A 22,383-nucleotide genomic window follows, 5' to 3' on the forward strand; every position below is an offset into this window, starting at 1 on the left:
TCTTTCGTTATTGACAGACAGAGGCCAATAAAATGCGGGTAACATCCTTAATTTTTTTTTGAAGCAGTCCAAGCGCGATTCAATTATGATGCCTCTACGTTGTCAAGGCCGCCACGTTGTCGAAGCACGACGCTATCTGTGACCATCACGTCACGGCCGAGCTATCTATACCGAGTAGCTCGTCACTATGTATGCATGTCCCCATAACCTGAACTAACCGAAGTCCAGGTTCTCGTCACGGGAAGCGGGCAATGGCGTCTCAAACGCTGGTCTAATGTTGCGATTCGGCATCCGATCCGACGTGCGACGCCGCACGCGGCGTACGACAATCCACGAGACTGGGGGAACGAGCCATCAGCGCGCAGGCTCCGGCCACGTGCGGCATCACAGCTTGTGCACTCGGAAGACATCACATCATCTTCGTGCGTGTGTGTTTGAGTGCGCCGGTGTTTTTCTTGGTACGTGCATTCACTCCGTGGATGTATTTTTTGTAGTAAAAGCTGGTATGAGAGCAGAACTCGGGTCACGCGCGCCGCTTTATAGTTGTCCGCTGCAGGTGTCCGTCATAGAGTTTCTTAATATACACTATAGAGGGAACTCTGGCGCTAGTGTCTATGGGAACTACAACGCACGGCGCTTCAGCGAGCATGGGAATGGTGGGTAGTACACACATTTGTCTAACCTTCGTACTTCTGGCCTGCTTTTGGCTCCGTGTGTGTTCGTGTGGCTTGGAGCTGTTTTCTTACAAAACAGAAATCGGCAAATGTTCAGCGGTTGCACTTCCAAACCTTATTTTTTTAGACTTACTTTTCCAAATCGGGTCACGAAGTTGAAAAGGGTTGAATCTTTCTTTCAAAACAAAACTGAAACACAGCAATAAACGAAGCCGCAAGTGCGATTCGGCGCCTGCAAGTACGAAGACTAGGCAAATGTGTGTACTACCCATTATTCCCATGGCGCTGAGCGATCGCAGCGACAGAGTCCCCTCTAGTCAATTTTAGGAAACTCGATGGTGTCCGTAACCACTGTCGCGCGAAATTAGACAAAAAAAAAAGCATCGTACAAATGAGATTGGTCCAGGGTCCCCTGGGGGCCAGCCAAGTAATCTACCACTGAGCTACGCCGGAGCTTGCGACTTGTTGGCAAACTTGCCTTTGGCAGACTTGATGTCGGGAAAGCAATCGCGTTTTAAAACAGCGAAAGAACAACCAGTCATCGCACATTGCGAATAGCGCAACGAGTGGGCCGTCCAATGCTCAAACTCATTACCAAGGTTTGTTCTTGTTCATATATTGACCCACTTCAGGCCTTATTCTTCATCGTCGTCAGCCACTGCACGAACAATTGGCACAAAATTCCTTGCAAGTGTTTAGCGGATATCACACTTCTCAGAAGAACGACGAAGGATAGCATAGCGAATGCCGGCCTACTACCCAGAAATTATTATTGTTGTTGCCGCAGTGTGTACACAGGAAGTGTACTTGCAGCAGTAACCCAATGAGTGTTTAGAAGAGGCTCTGAAAGGCCGTTCTTATAGCTTTCGCTTTGAGTGTGTTGCGCCTTCCACGAAGGCCTGGTTTTTTTTTTGTTACCTTGGGAAAATATTTCTTTCTCCATGACTGGATTCGTATTCGTCATTTCATCAGAATAGTTACCGGAGGCAACTGCCTCCAGCACTGGCAAAGTGGGGCGTTTTCGTTTGATGCAACCATGAGCATATAGATCAAGCACAGTAGCATTTAGATTCTTTGTTTTGTATGAAAAGACAATGTTCTTGTTATAAATATATCTCTGCTATGATATATTGCAGAGAGAGTATCACTAACTCCCATTGTATTCTACTTATGAGGAAAAGAAAATGAAGGTCTGTGGCAACAAACGATGACACGCGATCTTAATCAAAAAAAAAAAAAAAACTCGTTACCAAGCGTCCAGATTCTGCAATCGATTTGTACTCTAAGGTATGCGAACCACGCGATACGTGGTGTGGGAATAATAATAAAAAAAACTGGAATAGTGCGGAGCTTACTAATTTGATGAATTTTTTTTAGATATCGCAAGTACACCTGTAAGGTAGTACATATTGTCCTCATATAACCAAGCTAGTAGATATCCGGATCGCGAGATAATTAAAGCAAGAACAAGTACTTGGCAAAAACAGACTAACGCGGTTAAAGAAGACAGCGATGCCGTTGTAGTCATGCTGCCTTAATCGTGCGTAGTCTTCTCCCAGAATGGATGCAGATAATCGGAAGTGCACGCCGCGAGGAGCGCTACTTCTCTGTCCCATCTTTTTTGTGTTCTTGTCCTTATTTACGCACACCAGTTTACCTTGAAATATGAACCATCTCGTCCAGCTGCAAGTTTTAATTAGGAATAGACTAGTTTTCATTTGTAGGAACTACGGAGCGCGGCATGCTAAAGACCGTCATCCGTCAAGCCCTCGTTGTCGAATCGCCCAAGAACACCATTTTGGACCAATACAACGCCAATCTGGACTCACTATAGGGAGACAAAGGTCTCCCTCCATAGTGCGTTCCATCCAAATAGAGGCAAGGTCTGCATGCGCAGACCTTGCCTCTATTTATCTGCCGGTGCGCTCGCTTCGCCAGCGAGCGGCTGCGTGTCCGTCGTTCCGGATTACTTTCAGGGCACCTGTACAGGTCAGTCCACTGTTACAGAGAACACGCAAGCACGTGGCCTGCACTCTGCGGCGGTTGCCTACAGCACCATCAGGCGACAGCGAAGGAAAACACGTTCGCTTTCGGTGTCATCGACTGCCAGCCAAGGAGATAGCGATTCATGGCCGGTCGACAAGTTGGTTGGTTGCGAAACTTTATTGTGGTCCTGCAAGGCGCGCGTCAGCGCGCAGCGGGCGACTCCCACGTCGGGACCGTTAGGCCAAGCCTATCGGCTGCTCCGCGGGCCTGCTGGACGGCCCAAAGTTGGTCGGCCTGGAGGGAGCTGCGTGGGGCGGCCTCCCACCTGACCGATGTAGTGTTGGGGTTAGTGTACATTGTCTTGCACTCCCAGAGCATGTGCGCCAGCGTGCACACGTCCCCACTTGCGGGGCAAGCGTCATTGGGGAACACGTCAGGATAAATAGCGTGAAGGGATCTCAGGTTAGGGTACGTGTCGGTCTGCAGTAGTCTGAGCGTAAGGGTCTGTGGCCTATTAGGATTTGGACGAGGGAGTACCAAGTGCTGCCATATTACACTACCTCACAGCTCGCTGAAATAGCGATGTTGGGCGTTGCCTGCAGCTTGCGCCGTGCTCTCGCTCCACGTTCGGTTTGTGGGCAGCAGATTACGCGCTGCAGGCATCGCCCTTTGTGTGAGCGGAGAGGGAGCGTATTCTAGCAGCGCTTGCCTACCGGCCATGACTCGTTATCGCGTTTGGCAGTAGATGGCGCCGAAAGCGAACGTGTTTTTTCTTCAACTGTCGGTTGATGGCGCTGTACGCAGCCGCCACAGAGTGCAGGCCACGCGCTCGCGTGTTCCCTGTAACAGTGGCCCCACCTGTACATGCAGCTAGTTGGATGCCCGCGCAGCGTGCGAGTCGTCTCCGCTTGCTGGTGTTAAAACCTGTTCGACGTCTGTCAGATACGGCTGTTGGTACAGACAGCTAACGGCGAATCGCACCCGTATTCGCATCATGTGTCCAGCACTTTTGGTCCCTTCTACGTGCTTCCTCGCCCGCAGTGGGTGTCGTGTCACAACGCCGATACGTGCACAAGGCCAGAAACAACGCAGTAGCGAAGAAAAACACACCGTTGCCGCGGAGTCACTGCCATTGTGAAAAACGTATTGTCGTCGTTTATTTGTGCAAGTGCATTGGGCAGTGGTAGCCCTTTCGAAGCATCGTCGCACCGGAAACATTGGACGGCACCTAGTCAAGAGCACCTGCTGGTGAGTGGCCTAGAGTTCCAACTCTCAACGCATGTTTTTTTTTTACGTAGCGCATGAAGGGTTGTGTATTAGCCTAGAACTTCGGAAATGATAGGGCAATTGCATGAAAGAAATAGACGGAAGTTATGGATGTTGTAGTGCCAGGAATTTGCACGAATGTCTCGGAAAGCGAGAAGCCGATGTGGGTTGAACATGCATGTCTGCGTCATTTCATTTTATCACCTTAAAGACCTCGCTTAGGAGTGTTTCATAAGGGCTGGTAAACATAATAGTGCAATAAAAGCAGGTGTTATGATGTGATAGATGTTGCCAACGTGACCGAAAGTTCAGTATGACTTATGTCGGTAGCGTGGTGAGGCAGGTCGTAGCAGTCCTTGGCAGCTCGAGGGAAAAAAAAAAAAAAAAAAAACCTTGAAATGCTATACTGTTCGAGTTTGTAAACGGGTTACTTGAAGCAGTTGATGGCTGGAGCGCCGTGGCGCGTGCCACGATTATGGCGTGATGTAAGCTGGGTGTTTCAGCGAGCTGTAAAACAATTTGTGAAAGAGAGAGAGAGAGGCAACACGACAACCAAAAGCGAGGGATGGCAAGTTTGATTCTGCCTCTAAGAGGGAAATGCTGACCTTATATGAATATGCAGAACGTATGAATCTTCTGGCGCAATTCTGAAGTGATCCTAGTGCATTGATGATATATGCTTAATGAGGGTTCAAGATGGCAGCAGCATATTTTATTTTGGTCGGAGAAATGATTTGTATGCGAGCCATCGAAATTGTGGCGCATGACAACGGTGGCTTTTAAAAAAATCCTAAGGTCTTCTTTCCCGATGAAACGACGTTCGTCGCGTGCACGGTCCAGGAACGGTCGTGGCATAGAGTTAAGCCTGCGTAGACGAAGGCAAGGTATCAAGCGTCAACTACCAATCATGAATGACGCCCCGTTACGTAAGTAGACAGAAGTTACAAAATTTTGTTCAACGGCTACGGTATGGCCAACAAGATTTCCGACGTGGCAGATCCGGTAACACATTTTATATGGTCTCGGCCATGGTATAAGCGCGGGTTTGCTTAGCATGTTCGAGTTTATTTTTGGGGAGTTCATTCAGATGTGCGTAGAGTGAGGTCTAGAGAGTGCATAAAGAAGCTCGGCGATGTTGCGCTGGAAAAGTTCAAGCAGACACCACGTTGGCGATCCCGGCTGCATTTCCGATGGAGGTGGAAAGGAGGCCCGTGTGCTCAGATTTGGGTGCCCGTAAAAGAACCCCAGGTGGTCGAAATTTCCGGAGCCCTCCACTACGCCGTCTCTCATAATCATATGGTGGTTTTGGGACGTTAAACCCCACATATCATCAACATCATCATCACCACCACGTTGGCGAGAAGACTGATTGCCATGATGTGCTGCATAGGGCAGTCATGCATAAGGATGTTATGCAAATATCTGCGGCTGTGACTGAAGGCAGCTTTTTGCTGCCTTCAGTCATAGCCGCAGATATTTGTGTTTTCGTTTATACACACAAGAAAACGCTTATTACTGTGTTTGTCTCACACAGCATCCTTGAAAATGCCACGTGACTCGTTTCGTCGTGTTTTCATGTTAGCACCCCATTACAATGTAACTGTGTCCTTGCACAAGGTGTGCCTGAGTGACTGCAGGAATTGTCTAGATAATCTTAGCATCTTGCGATGACATTGTGTGCACACCGCGAACAGTATAGTACAAGAATTTACACAGCCACTAGCGATAACGCTAGATAACGCACCGACGCGTTTGGCCATGGACCTGTCAGTTTCGTCGACGACCGACACTCTGTTCGCCGATATTGGTTCACAGCGGGCATTACTTGCTGTTTGACTTTCCGCTTGCCTGCCTCAAGTTCGGCCAGACAGTTTCATGTTGGGGAAGTCGACCACTTCCTTCGTCGACGCCACGAGCCCCGTCACAACGGAGATTGATCGTCGCCTGGATCACAGTTGCTCGTGATCCAAAGTGTTCGCTTTCACTCAGAAATGTAAAATGTACTCATGCGATGCCATCATGTACGGCTGAGTCATATGAACTATGGTTTACCCCGGAGTACACAACTCCATGTTAATAGGGGTTGCAGCGAAAGCACGAAAGTTTTGGAAGAGAAGGGTGCGGAAGGCGAGGAACGGAAGGCAAACAGGGACAACACGCCTTCTGTTCCTCGCCTTCCGCACAATTTTCTTCTAGCACTTTCGTGCTTGCGCTGCAACTCCTATTAACATGGAATTCAACCAGCTAGCCCAAATAGCCGTTCTTCTTCAATACACTATTCATGAATCAAACTTTCAAGTTAAAGGGACTCTAAAGTGAAACAATTAGTTTGTTTAGATTAATAAACTGTTCTCTGAGAACTATATTGTCGTGCGTTTTATGACAATACGTATTATAGGAAAGAATCGCGCACCCCGTTTCATTTTTGAATTTTGCGCCAACTACTCAGCCTGTGACGCCACTAACGCCAACATACATGTTTCTGGTATTTTCGCGACAGTGGCTCTATTGAGAAACGTCATATGTTAAATCTATAAAATACCCCCCCCCCCCCGCCCTCCCGTGGACAATGTACTTCATTTTTTTACCGATTGGGAACTACGTCTTAGCTGACGCCTTCAATATATTACGTCACTGTGTTCGGTACGGGAATATCAACGTGGTGTCTACACCCGCATTTTTTTCCCACGCATTTCTTAGCCTATACCGCACGTCACCTCGCGGTGGCAAAGGCGTTTTCGGGAATGTGCAATTGCACTTTACTAACGCGCACCAATGTGCTTCTCTCTTTAGGGGGTGTTAGCTTGTACGTATACTTCTTTACGTTAACGTGTTACCGGATAGCAGTTTACGTTTACCGTCTCAACTGGAACGCATGTTTTCACCGTTTTAGCTCCCAATACGTAAACGTTTACGTACGTACGTAAATGTATATATTCTCGCAAACCATAAATAGTGGTGCTAACAGCGTTAAATTGTATTTAGCTTAGCTAGGATTGAATCAACACTGCAGCAAAATCACGAGATGTTTTTGTTAGCGTGTACAATATCCTCAAATGCGCAAAAGAGCTGAAAAATGCAAGGTTATTGCTAGTTAGGTTTTTGTTTTTGGTATTAGCCATGCATATTTTAACCTTCATAATAATGCAACAATCTGCTTTGTTTACTTGTATTTTCGTAAGTTAGAACTGTTAAAAAGATCGTGCATTTACCGACACTTTCGCTATTCCTTTGTTTCACTCGTGCAAATTAAGGATGCACGATAACTATCTGTATGCGTGTGATATATCTTTTTTGTACATGGAAGCATTAGTTATTTATTTTTTTGACCCCCAACTAGCTTTTGGCTATGGGTCCAACCAGTCACCATTTTTCTGTATGTTTAACAGCTTGCAAATAAAGAATTGAATTGAACTGAATCGAACAATGGTGTTGACATCGTGTGACACTGTGTGCAACGACAGTCATAAACATGTTGGCTTACGCGTAGTGTTTTTGATGTCAAAAAAGATGAAAAAGGTAGCTCGTTCATCATAACGCCGCTGCGTGGTTTATATACCAGACGTACAATCTGCTGTATCTGCAATAACCAGTTTATGATTATCTAGCTCATTTGGACTTCAATAGAAGGCGCCACCTGTCCAGTTTTTCGGGGACTCGCTTGTTTACGGCGTCAATGTTATAGGCCATATTAGCTTTGGTCATGTGGCTGAAACAATAGAAAGTTATAGCTAACCGTTAGCGTGATAGTGGAGGTTAAGAGGATGACGTTACCCTGCAGCAAACGTTCGTTGCGGACAGCGTCTTATAGTTTAGCGAAATAGCGTTTACGTAATTTATGTGCCCCCCCCCCCCCCTTTTGCTGGGACGGTGGCGCCACCTATCACTTAGGTAACAGTGTAAAGGAAAAGAAAACGACAATGTCGGCCTGTGCCGCCGCGCGAAGCATTGTCGCAAGTTCGTTTTAGTAATAACATTAGTAAATAAATAGGAGCCACGCATCAAACGCGAGAACATTTATGTTGCTAATTTGTTAACATCAATCTTGCAGTTAGGCCTAGACGCGTTCTAAATGGGAAGCTATCTCAAACTATGCAGACTTATCCGTAATACTCGGGCATCGAAGCTAAATGAAGGCAAGCGAAGTCACTTTAAACAGTCTTTTGCTGCGAACAGAATGTGAAGCTTTCAACAACTACGCCAAAATCACTTAGATACGGGCGTCCGCGGGCGCCGCCATGTTTAACGTAAACTACGTACACTTACGGCAACACGGTAACCTTAAATCTGAAAAGTAGTGCAGGTACGGTAAGTGGTACGGGTAACGTACGCATCTGCGCGTGCGCACTTTGATCCTGCTATCGCGGTACACCCGCTAAGTCCGGTATACCATAACTGCCTGATGTAATCGCTATTGGCAATCACAATTTGGCTTATTTTGTCTCGGTGGTTCAAGTCTCGGTAAGGTGGATATCGCGAGTTCCTACGAACCAAGGTGAATATTCGAGACATGACTGCAAACATAAATCGCATCCAGTAAAGCTTATCCGGTGGGACACGTAAAGGTTTACGTTCCGTAAAGACCCGCGCATGCGCAGATTCTATCCAGAAACGTAGACAAGTATACGTACAAGCTAAAAGCCCCGAATAAAGAATACGTACGCAAGTTCTAATGACATCTAACTGCACTATTTGCAGCATCATTATCATCAGCCTGACTACGTCCACTACAGGACAAACCTGTCCGGTCCTGTGTTTTTTGCGCTCATGTTATACCTGCAAACTTCTGAATCTCATCTAAGTTTCAGCCTCCCCCTCACCCGTTTGGCTTCTCTTATATAGCTGCAGATTCCAGCATTCTTTTCGCGTTGTGACTGGGATTTGTATTTTTAAAACATGCTTAAATGCAACAAAAATGTTATGTCGCGCAACCTAGCGGAAGACCCTTGAAGCTGGATTATGGACCATGAAGGCGATCAATTTCTTGCACGTTGTAGTGTAGTATTATACTGTCATGCACGCCAGTTCATGACAGTATCATGCTACCAAGAAAAGGTGTGGCCTGTTATTTGCCCATGTATTTTTTCCCTTGTTGCTTTATCCGTCCAGCAGATGACCATTCCAGCCTTTGCCGGCTGAAAAATCCACCTTGGAGGAGGGTGGAGGTTCATCGAAGCAGCTTCCCTCCCTATTGATCTAATGTATGGGCCAGACTCAGCGCCCCTCCCCCCCTCCTCCTCGTGAGGGCGGCTTTCCCTCCCGCCTGTTCAACCTGCATGCACGCACCTAAGCAAATGACAGGCTTATTTTCAAGGAACTTAGTTGCAGCTGCTTTCTGCGTCCGTCGAGAGCACAATAAAGTGGGTATGTTCACCAAATTAACAATTGGTACAGACCACTCTAGAAAAAAGTGCATACTTTGTTGCATACGTTTTTTTTGTTGGTGCTTTATTGGTCTTATTTATTTATTTATTTACTATTTATTTATTTTATTTATTCAGATACTTACAACGCCTAAGGGACATAATTGTAGGGGGAAAAACAACTAACATATTGCAGGTGGTATAAAACATCAAGGGTTAACATAATAAGATCAGGAATGTGTTTATGATTACAGATGACGTTGTGGCGAAACGGGTCGGCGCCGCTTCCGCGCCTGCGCGGCGCGGCGATGCCTCCAAACACAGGCGCCAGCGATAAGAACACTCTCGCCCGAAATAAGCAAAAAAACTGTGTGTGTGCCCCGATTCAGGGGCAGTCGTTGTAGAACCTTCAGTGCGGAAACTTTAAAGTTATGTTATCCCACAACGTGACACATGTACATTCCGAGCAGGCCACTCGAAAAATATATCGCGTCAAACCTAGAACAGTACATTACTTGTGTACAATTCCAGTCTTTGTCTGCTGAAACATCTACCTTAATTGGGGGGGGGGGGGGAAGAAAGCAGTGGTAAAAATGCATTGCAAGGCAGATACTACCCAAAGACAACTAAAAGTGTGTGCGCACGGCAAAAATACGTCGAACTCCCAGTTTGTGCATCTGTAGAAGGCTATATGAATAGTAAAAATTATTTTTATTTCCTTATATCCCTGCCACGAAGGTAATTAGGGACAATATCTACGGTTAAAATAAGTGTTTCGGGAAGCTGTTTTGCGGCAGGGGACGCAGTTTCACTGCCGCCAGCTGCACCCCGTCGTCAACATCCGCCGTCACTCAAATGAATGGATGGATTGATATGGCTGTACCCTTTAAATCGGGTGGTGGCTAACGTCACCAAGGCGTGATACTTAGTGAACCACAAACTAGATTTATTTCTTTTTTTCTTTAAATAGTGAGGTTGAGGACTCGTTCTTTGCAGTGAAGGGTTTAATTTTCACTCGTGCCTTGACTTTAGCCACCAATCAGATAACCTCCTTCTAGTTAATTCTACCCGCTTAAAGTCTATTTTGCCCTCCCTGTCCCTAAACCCCAGTGCTTTGAAAAACTCTGTGCCATCATCCTGAAATATAGGATGATGAAATATAGGATGATGAAATATAGGATGATGGCAAATATAGGACATTATCAAGTGTTCGGCAGTTTCCTCTTCCTCTCCGCGTGTACTTCATACCGTGACTACCCCTTCGTATTTGACCCGACATGTCTTGGTTCGCAGTACTCCCGTCCTGGCCTAAAACAGTAGATAACTACCCGAGTATTATCATAGATCCTTTCCTTGGCAATTTCCTGCTTAAACTCGCCAGCAACACACAGCGCCGCGTCGCGGTGCATAGAATTCGGTTTCTCTGCCACCGCTTGAGAAGGCACCCGTTCGCGACACTAGCAAAAACTTTCAGCCACTATAAGTGAACCAAGTCGAGCCGTGAAGCACGGGCGCTTAGTGCACGCATGTGCAGTAAATGACACTGCTCGAACACTATCCGCTCTTGCTCCGACACTCTCACTGTTCGTAGCATGTGAGCACACAACTTCATATTACCTGCAGATGCCGAAACTCTGGTTGCAAATATTTCGCCGCGTTTTCCACTTTAATACTGTTTGATTCGGCTCACTGATCTGTAAGCTTTCCGTCACGCTAATAAAAATGGGCACAGTAAAAATTGGTGGTCGATCCTTTCATTGACCAGCTGTTTCCAGATAACGCACTACGTACACGGCCCATGTTCATTTCTTTTTGCTTTCAACTATTTTTAACGACTCACTAACTGCAAGTTTTTAGATTTGGGTGCACGTTAAAGAACCCCTGGTGGTTGAAATTTCCGGAGCCCTCCACTACGGCGTCTCTCATAATGATATGGTGGTTTTGGGACGTTAAGCCCCAGAATCAATATTGATTGAAACGATAGGGCAAGCACGTAACAGTCTTGAAAATGTACTGATAACATTGAGCGCCTGCCGAAAAAATAATCAAAGTATGTTTTTAAAGCTACTATTACACTGCGCCCACACGTCACAACTCTGTATGAGTCAGAGTTATTCAGTCATCCGAGTTGCGAAAGTCCCCATGGCTCCATGCGAAATCCGGACACGCCGTTGACCGAGATTGTGGGGTGTGCAGATCGTCGCGTCATCTGTTGAATAAAAAAACTAATAAAAGAATTTTTTTGTTTTGCGTTATTGCTTTCAGAGAGCGCGACCTTCTGGAAACGCCCAAAAGATCGGTCAATTTCGTGTCCAGGTTTCGGGACGCAGTTTCGCACTTAGTGTGATCGAATAACTCTGAGTATGAGTGTCGCATCACGTCTTTGTGCAAGATATTTTCAGGTTTACTACTTCCGCTCTGCTTCTTGTTCCGCTACTGTCACATGTGGCCTTTCTGAATGTTTACGGTGACTCGCCGTAAACAAGCGGTCGTTTTGAATATATATTTTGGTGTCTGACATTGTAACAAGTAGCCATACTGATGCGTGAGGTCATTAGATTTGACACAGCAGCCTGACGCCACTATAGTGTCGATGTCAATAGGAGCAACATGCGAAAAGAGACTTTCATGTCAAAAAATCAAATCATTTTTTTAGTTCCCAGAAAGAAACAAAACAACTTATCCAAGTTTACTACGCTTCACACTTGAAGAGAGCTGTCTGCGTATACAGGAGACGTTTGTGGCATAATGAACTCATCTCCGGGTATTCGTGGCCACACTTTTTTAATTACTGACCACCTGTTTTGCAGGAGCCACGCTCAAAGAGACACGCGAGCCAGAGCGGACAGTACTGCTTCCATCGCTGCCTCTTCTGTATCGCCTGTTGTATACCGCACTTTCTCCACTAGTCTGGGGCTTGCCTGCACTTTCTTCAGGGCATCCGCGCCTTCCTTGTCGCTGACGGCAGCTCCCGAGAGCACGAACTCTGCAGCCCGCTCCATGAGGCTAACGTTCCTATCCAAAAGTGATCTTATTTCGCGCATCATGAAATAGTCATCCTCATGGTCCATTTCGCAATCCAGAAAAAGAGTGGTCAAAGTGTAGTTCGTCCTCAAAGCCTGCAGGACCTTTCGTACTTCGCGAGGCATGAGTCCCCAATAATCGTAGAGGCTCACGAAGTCGAGTGCTTTGTTCACAGCCAGCAACTCGGCCAAAGACTTCATCAGACCGTCCGTCAGCCCTCCAGTGTGTATTGAGACTGCCGCAATGTTACGGTTCTCTTTCAAAGCATCGAAGATGCTGAGAACGTGACCGTTATGCACGGGTACCGAGATGCCGATTTTGCGGAGTGTTGTCGTGCGCTTCAATACGAAAAGGATGCCTTCCGCCACCGCCTCGACATCGTCATCGTACCATCGTTTGTCCAACTCGTCGTGGTAGGGAGAAAAGTGGAGCTCGACGAGCGCCTTGTTGGAGGCCACGGCATCAAAGAACTCCCGGAGCTCTCCTTCGTCAACAGAGGATGAGACGATAACATGCAACTTGGAATAGCACGCTTCCTGGCGAACAAGCTCGCTTAGTTCAGGGAGAAGCTGCTCGGGCCACTCGATAAAAAGCCTCTTGAAGACACCAGCGTGACGTTCCTGCCCCAACAATGACGAAACCTTGTCCTTTTCGACGGGAAACACACCTCTCACATCGACCAGCTCCAGTGACGAGTTGGACGCGAGCATCTCGGCGAAGCCATTCAAGACGTCCGAGGATAATTGCGGCTCGCAGTGAAAACTTACGAGCTCGGCCAACGGCCCCATTCTGGTCAACGTAAACGTCTTGAGGGTGTCGTTTAAAGTTAGAGCTTCGATGATGATCGCAATACCTTCGTCGCCGCCACAGGAAAGGCTGAGCCGTAGTTCTTCCAAGAATTTGCTCTGACGAATGTAGTTGGCAACATCTTTCCCGAATCTCCTTCCCACTTTGACGCAGCTCAGGTCTAACGAGCGCAGGCTTTTAAATATTGCGCAGCGAGCGATGTCCAGATCCTCACTTTCGCAGTCAATGAGACCAAAAGTGATTTCTCGGAGCGAAGGAATTTCCTCCAGGCCAGTGAAAACAATCTTGAACGAGCTGAGCGAGGTTTGTCCGAGATAAATGGACTTTATTGGTGGCCTTGCACTCAACGTCCGCCGGAGCAAGACGGCATCTTCATCAGAAAGCTTCTCATATGAAAGAGTGTCACTTGGCGTCAACAAACTGGTCCGGCGAGTTACATCCCGTGTTTCTTGGTTTGATACTTCTGTAGAGGCCTCCGGTATACTTTCTCGAAATGTTCCCTCGACGGCAGTATTGTGGAAGACAGAGTGAGACATAACTTTGTCCAGCACGTTTCTTCTTTAGAATATACCTTTTTTTCTTTGTAGATTCAAAACGCACCACGTTAATTAATGTAGGAAGAAAAGCGAAGTTTGTCGCACCCTTATAATTATCGATGATCTTCAGTTCAGCATCAGCTGGCGTCAGTGCTTACGGTATCCGTAAAGCCTGGCTGTGTGAGACGCCGCTATAAAGATAAGAAGAATCAGATGACAGGAATATTTGCTTCAGGTGGGGTCCCCAACAAGATGAAGTCTTCGTGATGCCTATATAAAGAGGTGAGACAAAAAAAGCATTGAAATATCATCAGCATCAGTTGTTAGATTTTACAAATTTCAAGTTCAGTTCAAAGCAAGGAAATGTTGCGTTGCGTGCATAAATGTGACGATACTGATGCTAAAGAACTGTAGGGAAGATCGGTGCAGTGTTTCACAAATTGCAGTGTAACCTAAATCAGGCTTTCGCATTGTTGCTAGATAAAACTTTCTTCACTCGGTACGACAGACTTTGATGCACTTTCTCAATTTCTTACCCTGTCACTTGGTTTCCTGGCAAAGGTTAGCGGGATGCAATATTATCGAGACAGCTATGAGGTAACGATAAATTTAAAGAAACTTTTGCAACTTTTTTTTTCACCAGTTTGGTAGCACTGCTAGTACACCTTACTGTGCTACCAAATCCACCGCTATGGAAATTGTCGCTCTTATTCGCGCATTAGTCGTAAGAGTGTAGCGGGCCATTAAGCATGACAGGTTCTCCATTGTCGGTATGCACCACACCCCGTAACCTGCACCGAGATGGAAAGCTGAGAGCAGTGATTTGCTTTTTGTTTGCGTGTGGTTTAAACCTGCGTAAACTATTAGTCAAACGCAAGCGCTGTAAGGTAAGAGTTGTTCATAGCAAAGAGTGATCTACTAATGAAGTTTCAAACACGGAATAGCTTGTTTTTGTGACTAGGAAAGAGGCCGTCGAAATCAGGGATAGAGGACATTTTGAAAGTTCAGGATATTGTGATGGAAATCAGAGGAATCACAATGGAAGAAATCGCCAATACTCTATATGCCATGTCACTGACATTTCAACTAATTCCATTTTACATGACATTTTACTTTCCGGAAGTGTTCAGATTGTCCATATCAAAAGAACTGTCAGCGCAGAAAAAGACCCCCCTGTCGTAAACATGTCGCAATTATCGTCTTCATGGATTTAGATTATTACAGCGAATTCTAACTGTTGATGAAACATGGGTACGTCATCAAGAACCGGAAAGTAAAGCTGTGAGCAAGGTTTGAAAACACACACCATCACCAGAAAGTTGGGAATTCAAAAGTCAACCACATGACAATAACATTTGTGGCTTTACGTACCACAACCACGATGTGATTAGGTGGGACGTTGTAGGGGAAAGGCCAGGAAATTTTGACGATCTGGGGGTGTTCTTCAACGTGAACTGACATATCGTAGTACAGTGGCCTCTAACATTTCTGCTCTATCGAAATGTGAACGCCGGGGCCGGAATTGAACCGGCGACCTTAGGGTCAGCAGTCAAGCATCGTATCCGCTGATCTACCGTGACGGACAAATATCTTGCCGCTAATTCAATATCACGAATGACTGGTTCCTTTGCTCGCCGCTAGATGACACGAAAAGAGGATGTGGTTGCTTCAGCTCCCGCTCGAACGCGCTGCAAGCAGCCGGTGGATAGGGTGTGCGCAGCTAAGCCACGCACTCGCGTGTTCCTTTTCATAAAAATTGAAAGCGTGCGCAGTTCCAAAATCGCTGTTTGAAAGCGCAGTTTTTTTTTGTCTTTTCATCAAGTATACCCATGCAGTGCGGAGTGCATGCGGGTAACATGGTAAGGCCTTTGTCTCACCTGTCACTAAACCAACGTGTTCATTCAATTATCCAATATGCCTGTGACAGTTTTTGCAGCCGACTATACTTTCACACGTGAGCCTTCCCTAAATAGCACGCTACATATTTGAAAGAGTGAATAGATAGCGTTGCGTTAGCTTTTAGTTGCGGTTCGAGCAACTGTAACAGCTGTATCGTTCCACTTGAAGCAATGCATACGGCGCCATCTTGACCAAATATACAAAAGCACTTAAACTGCTCCACGAAAAGCGTCGATGTAACTGTGGCATATGTGCAGCTAGGAATGGGACCTTCAATCCTACCCGGTCCCCTGCTTTTGAATGAACGTTCGAAATCTGTGTGTATATGCACTACAGCGCTGCATGGGACCTGATTTTTGGCTCGGGCCCGGAACTCAAGTTTTCGCGGCCAGGTGACGCAAACTGGGAGACGGACCGGGCCCAAAACTGGAAAAAGTTCCACCAACTAGACCCAGCCCTATAAACCGCAGAGCAGGCCCTACGGGGGGGGGGGGGGGGGGGCTGATTTAGTAATCGATAGGTGGCGTTACCCAAACACGTTTAACTGACAACAGGGTGTTTTAAGTAGCAAACAATTCCGTTTTCCTGACGCATGTTTCGCGAACAAGTGTAATTTACCTTAGGTTGCTTTCTTGTATAAAAGGACTTCATCTTAGAGATATCTGAGTTGGCATTCCAGGTATACTGTGAACGTATGTTCAGCAACTGCTTATTGCACATGTTTGTTTCTGCAACTGTGCGGATGGGATCGTACATGGATCTTAAACCAGCAGAACATGGGCTGCACGCGTCCCGCGGACATATTTCGTCTTCGTTCCATATATACACAATAATGTTTTATTTTCTCAAAAAGTATATATGCCACGCGCTGCGGCAGCTCCATTTTCAATGGAGGCGAAAATGCTGTAGGCCCGCGTGCTCAGATTTGGCTGCACCTTAAAGAACGCCAGGTGGTCAAAATTTCCAGAGCCCTCCACTATGGCGTCTCTCATAATCATACGGTGATTTTATTTGGGACGTCAAACCCCAAATATCAATAAATTATATGTTCCGCGCTAACACAACTTTAACTGAATGAAAGCATTTTTTTTTTTTGCTTGAAGTACCCTAAGTGGTCTCCAGTGTTGAAACATAAACGTTGAACCAACACTCTTCAAACCGGTGTCCAGATTTAAGTCATTGTAGAAATCGATATTTGTGTTAAAGGTCATAATTTATTGTAGAGATCGATATTTATGTGCTAAAGGTCACGTGAAAACACTTTCAGAAATTATTCATATAGGATGTATGAGAATGTCTTCTTTCGATGGACAACGTTCACGGAGAATCATTTAAAACGACCTTCCCTTACCCGCCTTTCCAATCTCTTATGTCCCGGCCCTTGCGGGAGAGAAGTTGCTGGCTGCGACTGGCTAGCTGAGGTGAGTTTGAGGCCCTTAGCGTTCTATAGCAGTGACGCAAGGAAAGCGATTTGCACCGTGACTGCATTTTCAGCAGGGAGCCCAACAAAACAAAGGGGCACAGAATAGAACACTTGGTTTCATTTTTGGTTTTGTAGCGATCACTAAAGAAAATACTAAGCGAGGGAAAAAAGCAGTTACTATAAATTGCAACTATATACGACTAACGTCAGCGAAGCGAACCAGTGAACTTGTATTTAAATACCATCAACACGTACCGCTGTTACGTATACGTAAACTTCCAGCCTCGTTGCGTTGTACACTCGAAGTGGGGCCGACGTACCTTGATGCGACTTCGGCAAACTCTTCAACGTCGAGCACTCCGAGTGCGCCGCCGCCGCAGTATCAAGGGCACCGCCTGACGCACTCCAAGAGATAAAATACTCGGACCAAATTAATAATTGTTCTTTGCAGTGACGTGGAGAACGTCCTGATAGCGATATACAAAGGATGGTGTTAGCTTGGCGCGGGAGGATGGCTGAGCAAACCACAGAGGTAATAAAACAGGCTATTAAATGCGAAACATTTCTTAGCGAACTTCGGTGACGTTGAGCGTATCTATCTATCTATCTATCTATCTATCTATCTATCTATCTATCTATCTATCTATCTATCTATCTATCTATCTATCTATCTATCTATCTATCTATCTATCTATCTATCTATCTATCTATCTATCTATCTATCTATCTATCTATCTATCTATCTATCTATCTATCTATCTATCTATCTATCTATCTATCTATCTATCTATCTATCTATCTATCTATCTATCTATCTATCTATCTATCTATCTATCTATCTATCTATCTATCTATCTATCTATCTATCTATCTGTCTGTCTGTCTGTCTGTCTGTCTGTCTGTCTGTCTGTCTGTCTGTCTGTCTGTCTGTCTGTCTGTCTGTCTGTCTGTCTGTCTGTCTGTCTGTCTGTCTGTCTGTCTGTCTGTCTGTCTGTCTGTCTGTCTGTCTGTCTGTCTGTCTGTCTGTCTGTCTGTCTGTCTGTCTGTCTGTCTACGACTTTTAGCTCTCCTAGCCGTTTCGATATTGCTATCAATACCAAACCTGGTATGGCGTGACATGACTGTATGAAGAACATATTTGACTAGTCATAAAATGAAAATAATGACATATATGTTATGAATGTTATGATTTACATTTCGTGTTCCTGCAGCTCTTCCGGTGGTTTCGTTCACATGACATAATGCAAAAGTGGTATGGTATGACATGATTGAATGCGAACGCAAGCAACATACCCTAACCACGCTCATGAACGCTCGCGGCCGTTTCGCTAGCGTCAAATATAGCAAATTTGGTATTGCGGGATGGGAATGGATGACGAAGGTATATATATATATATATATATATATATATATATATATATATATATATATATATATATATATATATATATATATATATATATATATATATATTTGAGCCTGTAAGTAAAATCATCGCAGCAGAATATATTCGATCGTAACAATGTCATTCTCCCGTAAGGACATAGTTGAGTGATTACTCTTATGATGAATAACTACACCTTCTCTGTTGGTTTCCCAACGGCAAGCCAAGACTGATCCCTGTCCAAAGGGGGGGGGGGGGGGTTGGCCCCCCAACATTTATCAGTGTGGGGGCTCGCGCCCCCCTTGCCGCTCCCCCCGGCTGATACACCTATGGAAACAAGGTTGTCTAACCGAGCCACCTAGGAAGGTTTTCTTTCCTCCACGAATCGAACGCTGCCCCTCCACTTCAGGTTTTCAACCAATTTCCACCATAGCAGGTGACGGGGTGACGATGCTGCAGCAGCCACCTCAATCAATCAGTTTATTATCATGTCATAAAAGGATGATACAGGGAGTAAAATATACAGACGAGGGTCCTAAAGTACAAGACTGCAATGGGACCCTCAGTGATCATTACAAATAATAAATTACAAGCAGCTGTTAGAATCGTAGAAACAAAAATATATAAAGCAGAATGAAAACAAAAAGGCATGGAAACAAAAAACAAATATTACAGCATAAAACAACACAAAGAAGATAGATCAACTATTTAACATGTACTTTTTTAATGAGTTTTTAAAGAAAAATAAAGAAACTTTGCATTTTAGCGAAGTGGGCAAATTATTCCGTATGGTGATGGCACAGAAGAGAGAAGATTATTTACCATAGTTAGTACGAACCTTAGGAAGTAAAAAGTTATTATTGGCCGCAGACCTGGTTGTGTTAGTATTAACTAACATCTTAGGATCAATGAAATTAGCAGAAAGTTGATTTCTTATTTGTTTATGCAGAAACATAATTAGATTAAACCTGAATAGACAGCTAGCAGTTAAGATTTTATTGAATTCAAGAAGAGGAGCGGCGCTACTGTCGTGAGAACAGTTAAAAATAGCGCGAATAGCTCGATTTAGTAGATGTTGTACGGATGAAAGATGACACTGGTAAGTATTCCCCCGTGATGCGATGCCATAAGTGATATTAGAATGAATGAATGGGAAGTAAAGTGAAAGGAGTGCTTTATGAGAAAAATATGAGCGAGCTTTGAGTAATGCGTGAATGCCGAAAACTATCGTTTTTCTAATGTGAGCAATATGGAGAGCGAAGTTAAAATTAGCGTCGAGGTGAACGCCAAGAAAAGATACACTGTCACTGATATTAATGAAATGAGAGTCAACCGTGAGCTGTGGTGAGGAAGTTAACTTGCGTTGAGCTTTGGATTAATAATTAACAAATTTTCCAGGCACCATTTTGACACGTTACAAAGTACAGCATTTAATTTATTAGCGGCGTTGTCAGTACATCTATCAGCAATGTAAACGGTAGTATCATCAGCATATAAAACGCAGTGAGCCATGTGTATAATGTCAGGAAGGTCATTAACGTAAAGTAAAAAAAGTAACGGACCCAGTAATGACCCTTGAGGAACCCCCTGATTTATTGTTTTAGTAGAAGAAAATGAGCCCGATATGTAAACAGTATGCTTTCTGTTATGGAGGTAACTATTTAAAAATTAGAGGGATGGACCTGTAATACCGTATGATTCGAGTTTCTTGGATAAAATGAGATGATTAATGGTATCGAATGCCTTTGTGAAATCTAAGAAAACTGACCCTACTACAAATCCTGCGTCTATGCAGTGTTTGATGAAGTCTGATAGGGAAAGAATAGCAAGGTTAGTAGAACTTCCAGCGCGAAAGCCAAATTGACAGGGCTTCAGTATATTAAATTTATTAAGGTCCTTGTTTAGCCGAGTTATTAACAGTTTTTTGATGACTTTGCTTAGGGAAGAAAGAATACAGGTGGGGCGATAAATAGAAATAGACTGCTTGTGACCCTTCTTAAAGATCGGGAGGAATTTGGCTATTTTTATAAGAGGGAAACTGCCAAGCTTGAACGCAAGGTTTATAATTATAGAAAATGGTTCAGAAATAATGTCTACTGCAAGTTTTAACTGTCGTGCTGAGATTTTATCTATACCAGGGCCGGTTTCTTTGAGACTTTTGATTGCTGTAGAAAATCATCAGGGCTCACGGGGAAAAGAACAAAAGAATGATTAGGACGTTGTAGATTACAGCAATAACTGCTATGTTTTTCACTAAAAATTTCGAAAAAATAATTAATAAAAGCATGAGCAACACTTGCAGGGTTATCATGTGTAACGCCTTTATATATGACTTTCTGCAAAGGAGAACTATGTATTGATCGATTTAGAAAATCGTTTAAGAGTTGCCATTGTCTTTTAGAGTTGTTTTTTTCACTAGATATTTGGTCATCATAATACTTTTTCTTGGCATTATTCAAGAGACACGAAAGAACATTCGAGTATTTTTATACCGTGAAGCGAAAGCAGTGCTAAATGGTTGTTTTTTTATTTTTCTGTACAGGATTTCGAACAGGCTACTCAACAATCGACCACATTCATACTATCAATCAGGTAATAGGGAATTGCTCAGAATACAACCAACCACTATACATAGCCTTGATAGATTACGAGAAGGCGTTTGATTCAGTAGAAATATCAGCCGTCATGCAGACACTGTGGAGTCAGGGCGTCGATGAAGTATATATAAGCATCCTGGAAGAAATCTACAGGGGATCAACTGCTACCATAGTGCTTCATAAAGAAAGCAACAGAATACCAATCAAGAAGGGTGTAAGGCACGGGGACACAATCTCCCCAATGCTATTTACCGCGTGCTTACAGGAGGTTTTCAGATGCCTAGAATGGGAACAGTTAGGGATAGGAGTTAATGGAGAGTACCTTAGTAACCTACGCTTTGCCGATGACATTGCATTGCTTAGTAACTCAGGAGACGAATTACAACTCATCATTACGGAGTTAGACAAGGAGAGCAGAAAGGTGGGTCTTAAAATTAATCTGCAGAAAACGAAAGTATTGTACAACAAACTCAGAAAAAAGCAGCGCTTCGAGATAGGTAATAGTGCACTACAAGTTGTAAAAGACTATGTCTACTTAGGGCAGGTAATAACCGCGGAGCCGAACCACGACATTGAAGTAACTAGAAGAATAAGAATGAGGTGGAGCACATTTGGCAAGCACCCTCAAATTATGACAGGTAGATTGCCACTATCCCTCAAGAGGAAGGTATATAACAGCTGTATCCTGCCGGTACTTAGCTACGGAGCAGAAACCAGACGACTTACAAAGAGGGTTCAGCTTAAATTGAGGACAACGCAGTGAGCAATGGAAAGAAAAATGGTAGGTGTAACCTTAAGAGACAAAAAGAGAGCAGAGTGGATTAGGGAACAAACGGGGGTTAAGGATATCATAGCTGAAATCAAGAAGAGGAAATGGACATGGGCCGGGCATGTAGCGCGTAGACAGCATAACCGCTGGTCGTTAAGGGTAACTAACTGGGTTCAGAAAGAAGGCAAGCGGTTTAGGGGGAGACAATAGGTTAGGTGAACAGATGAGATTAAGAAGTTTGCGGGTATAAATTGGCAGCAGCAAGCTCAGGCCCGGGTTAACTGGCAGAACATGGGAGAGGCCTTTGTCCTGCTGTGGACGTAGTCAGGCTGATGATGATGATGATGATGATGATGATGATGATGATGATGATGACAGGTTATTTTTTTACGCATACTTTTTAGCAGTCGCTCAGATAACCATGGGTTCTTAGGATATTTGTACCTCTTTTTACATTTGACTGTTTTAGTACATTCTTCTACGGTTTTAAGGAAAAGGGAAGAAAACTTGTTGAATGCCTGGTCTACATTGCATAAGGACGTAACACTGGACCAATCAGTTTTAATAATGGCATTGAAAAACAATTCCTGGTCAAGTACGGAAGTAACACGCGTTGGTGGATCAAATGGCTTCATGACGTTGAAAGCAAGAAATA

The 22,383-nt window shown here is 44.6% G+C and overlaps 1 protein-coding gene across 2 annotated transcripts in view; it reads right to left on the reverse strand.

Annotated features, from left to right (window-relative positions):
* Nucleotides 1-11,920: 11,920 nt before the first annotated feature.
* LOC119163284 (uncharacterized) overlaps nt 11,921-22,383 on the reverse strand; it is a 32,350-nt gene continuing 21,887 nt past the window's right edge. The window contains exons 1-2 of one of the 2 annotated variants that reach the window (XM_037415243.2): nt 17,234-17,334; nt 11,921-13,926 (exon numbers count right to left, since the gene is read on the reverse strand). In XM_037415243.2, coding sequence (XP_037271140.2) covers nt 12,109-13,656 — 1,548 coding nt within the window. In that variant the 5' untranslated portion in view covers nt 13,657-13,926; nt 17,234-17,334 and the 3' untranslated portion in view covers nt 11,921-12,108. Of the gene's footprint in view, nt 13,927-17,233; nt 17,335-22,383 lie in introns of those variants that run through there. The other variant, XM_037415242.2, reaches the window with a different exon arrangement.

The sequence above is a fragment of the Rhipicephalus microplus genome, chromosome 9, assembly GCF_043290135.1.
Source record: "Rhipicephalus microplus isolate Deutch F79 chromosome 9, USDA_Rmic, whole genome shotgun sequence".
NCBI classification, from domain to species: Eukaryota; Metazoa; Arthropoda; class Arachnida; order Ixodida; family Ixodidae; genus Rhipicephalus; species Rhipicephalus microplus.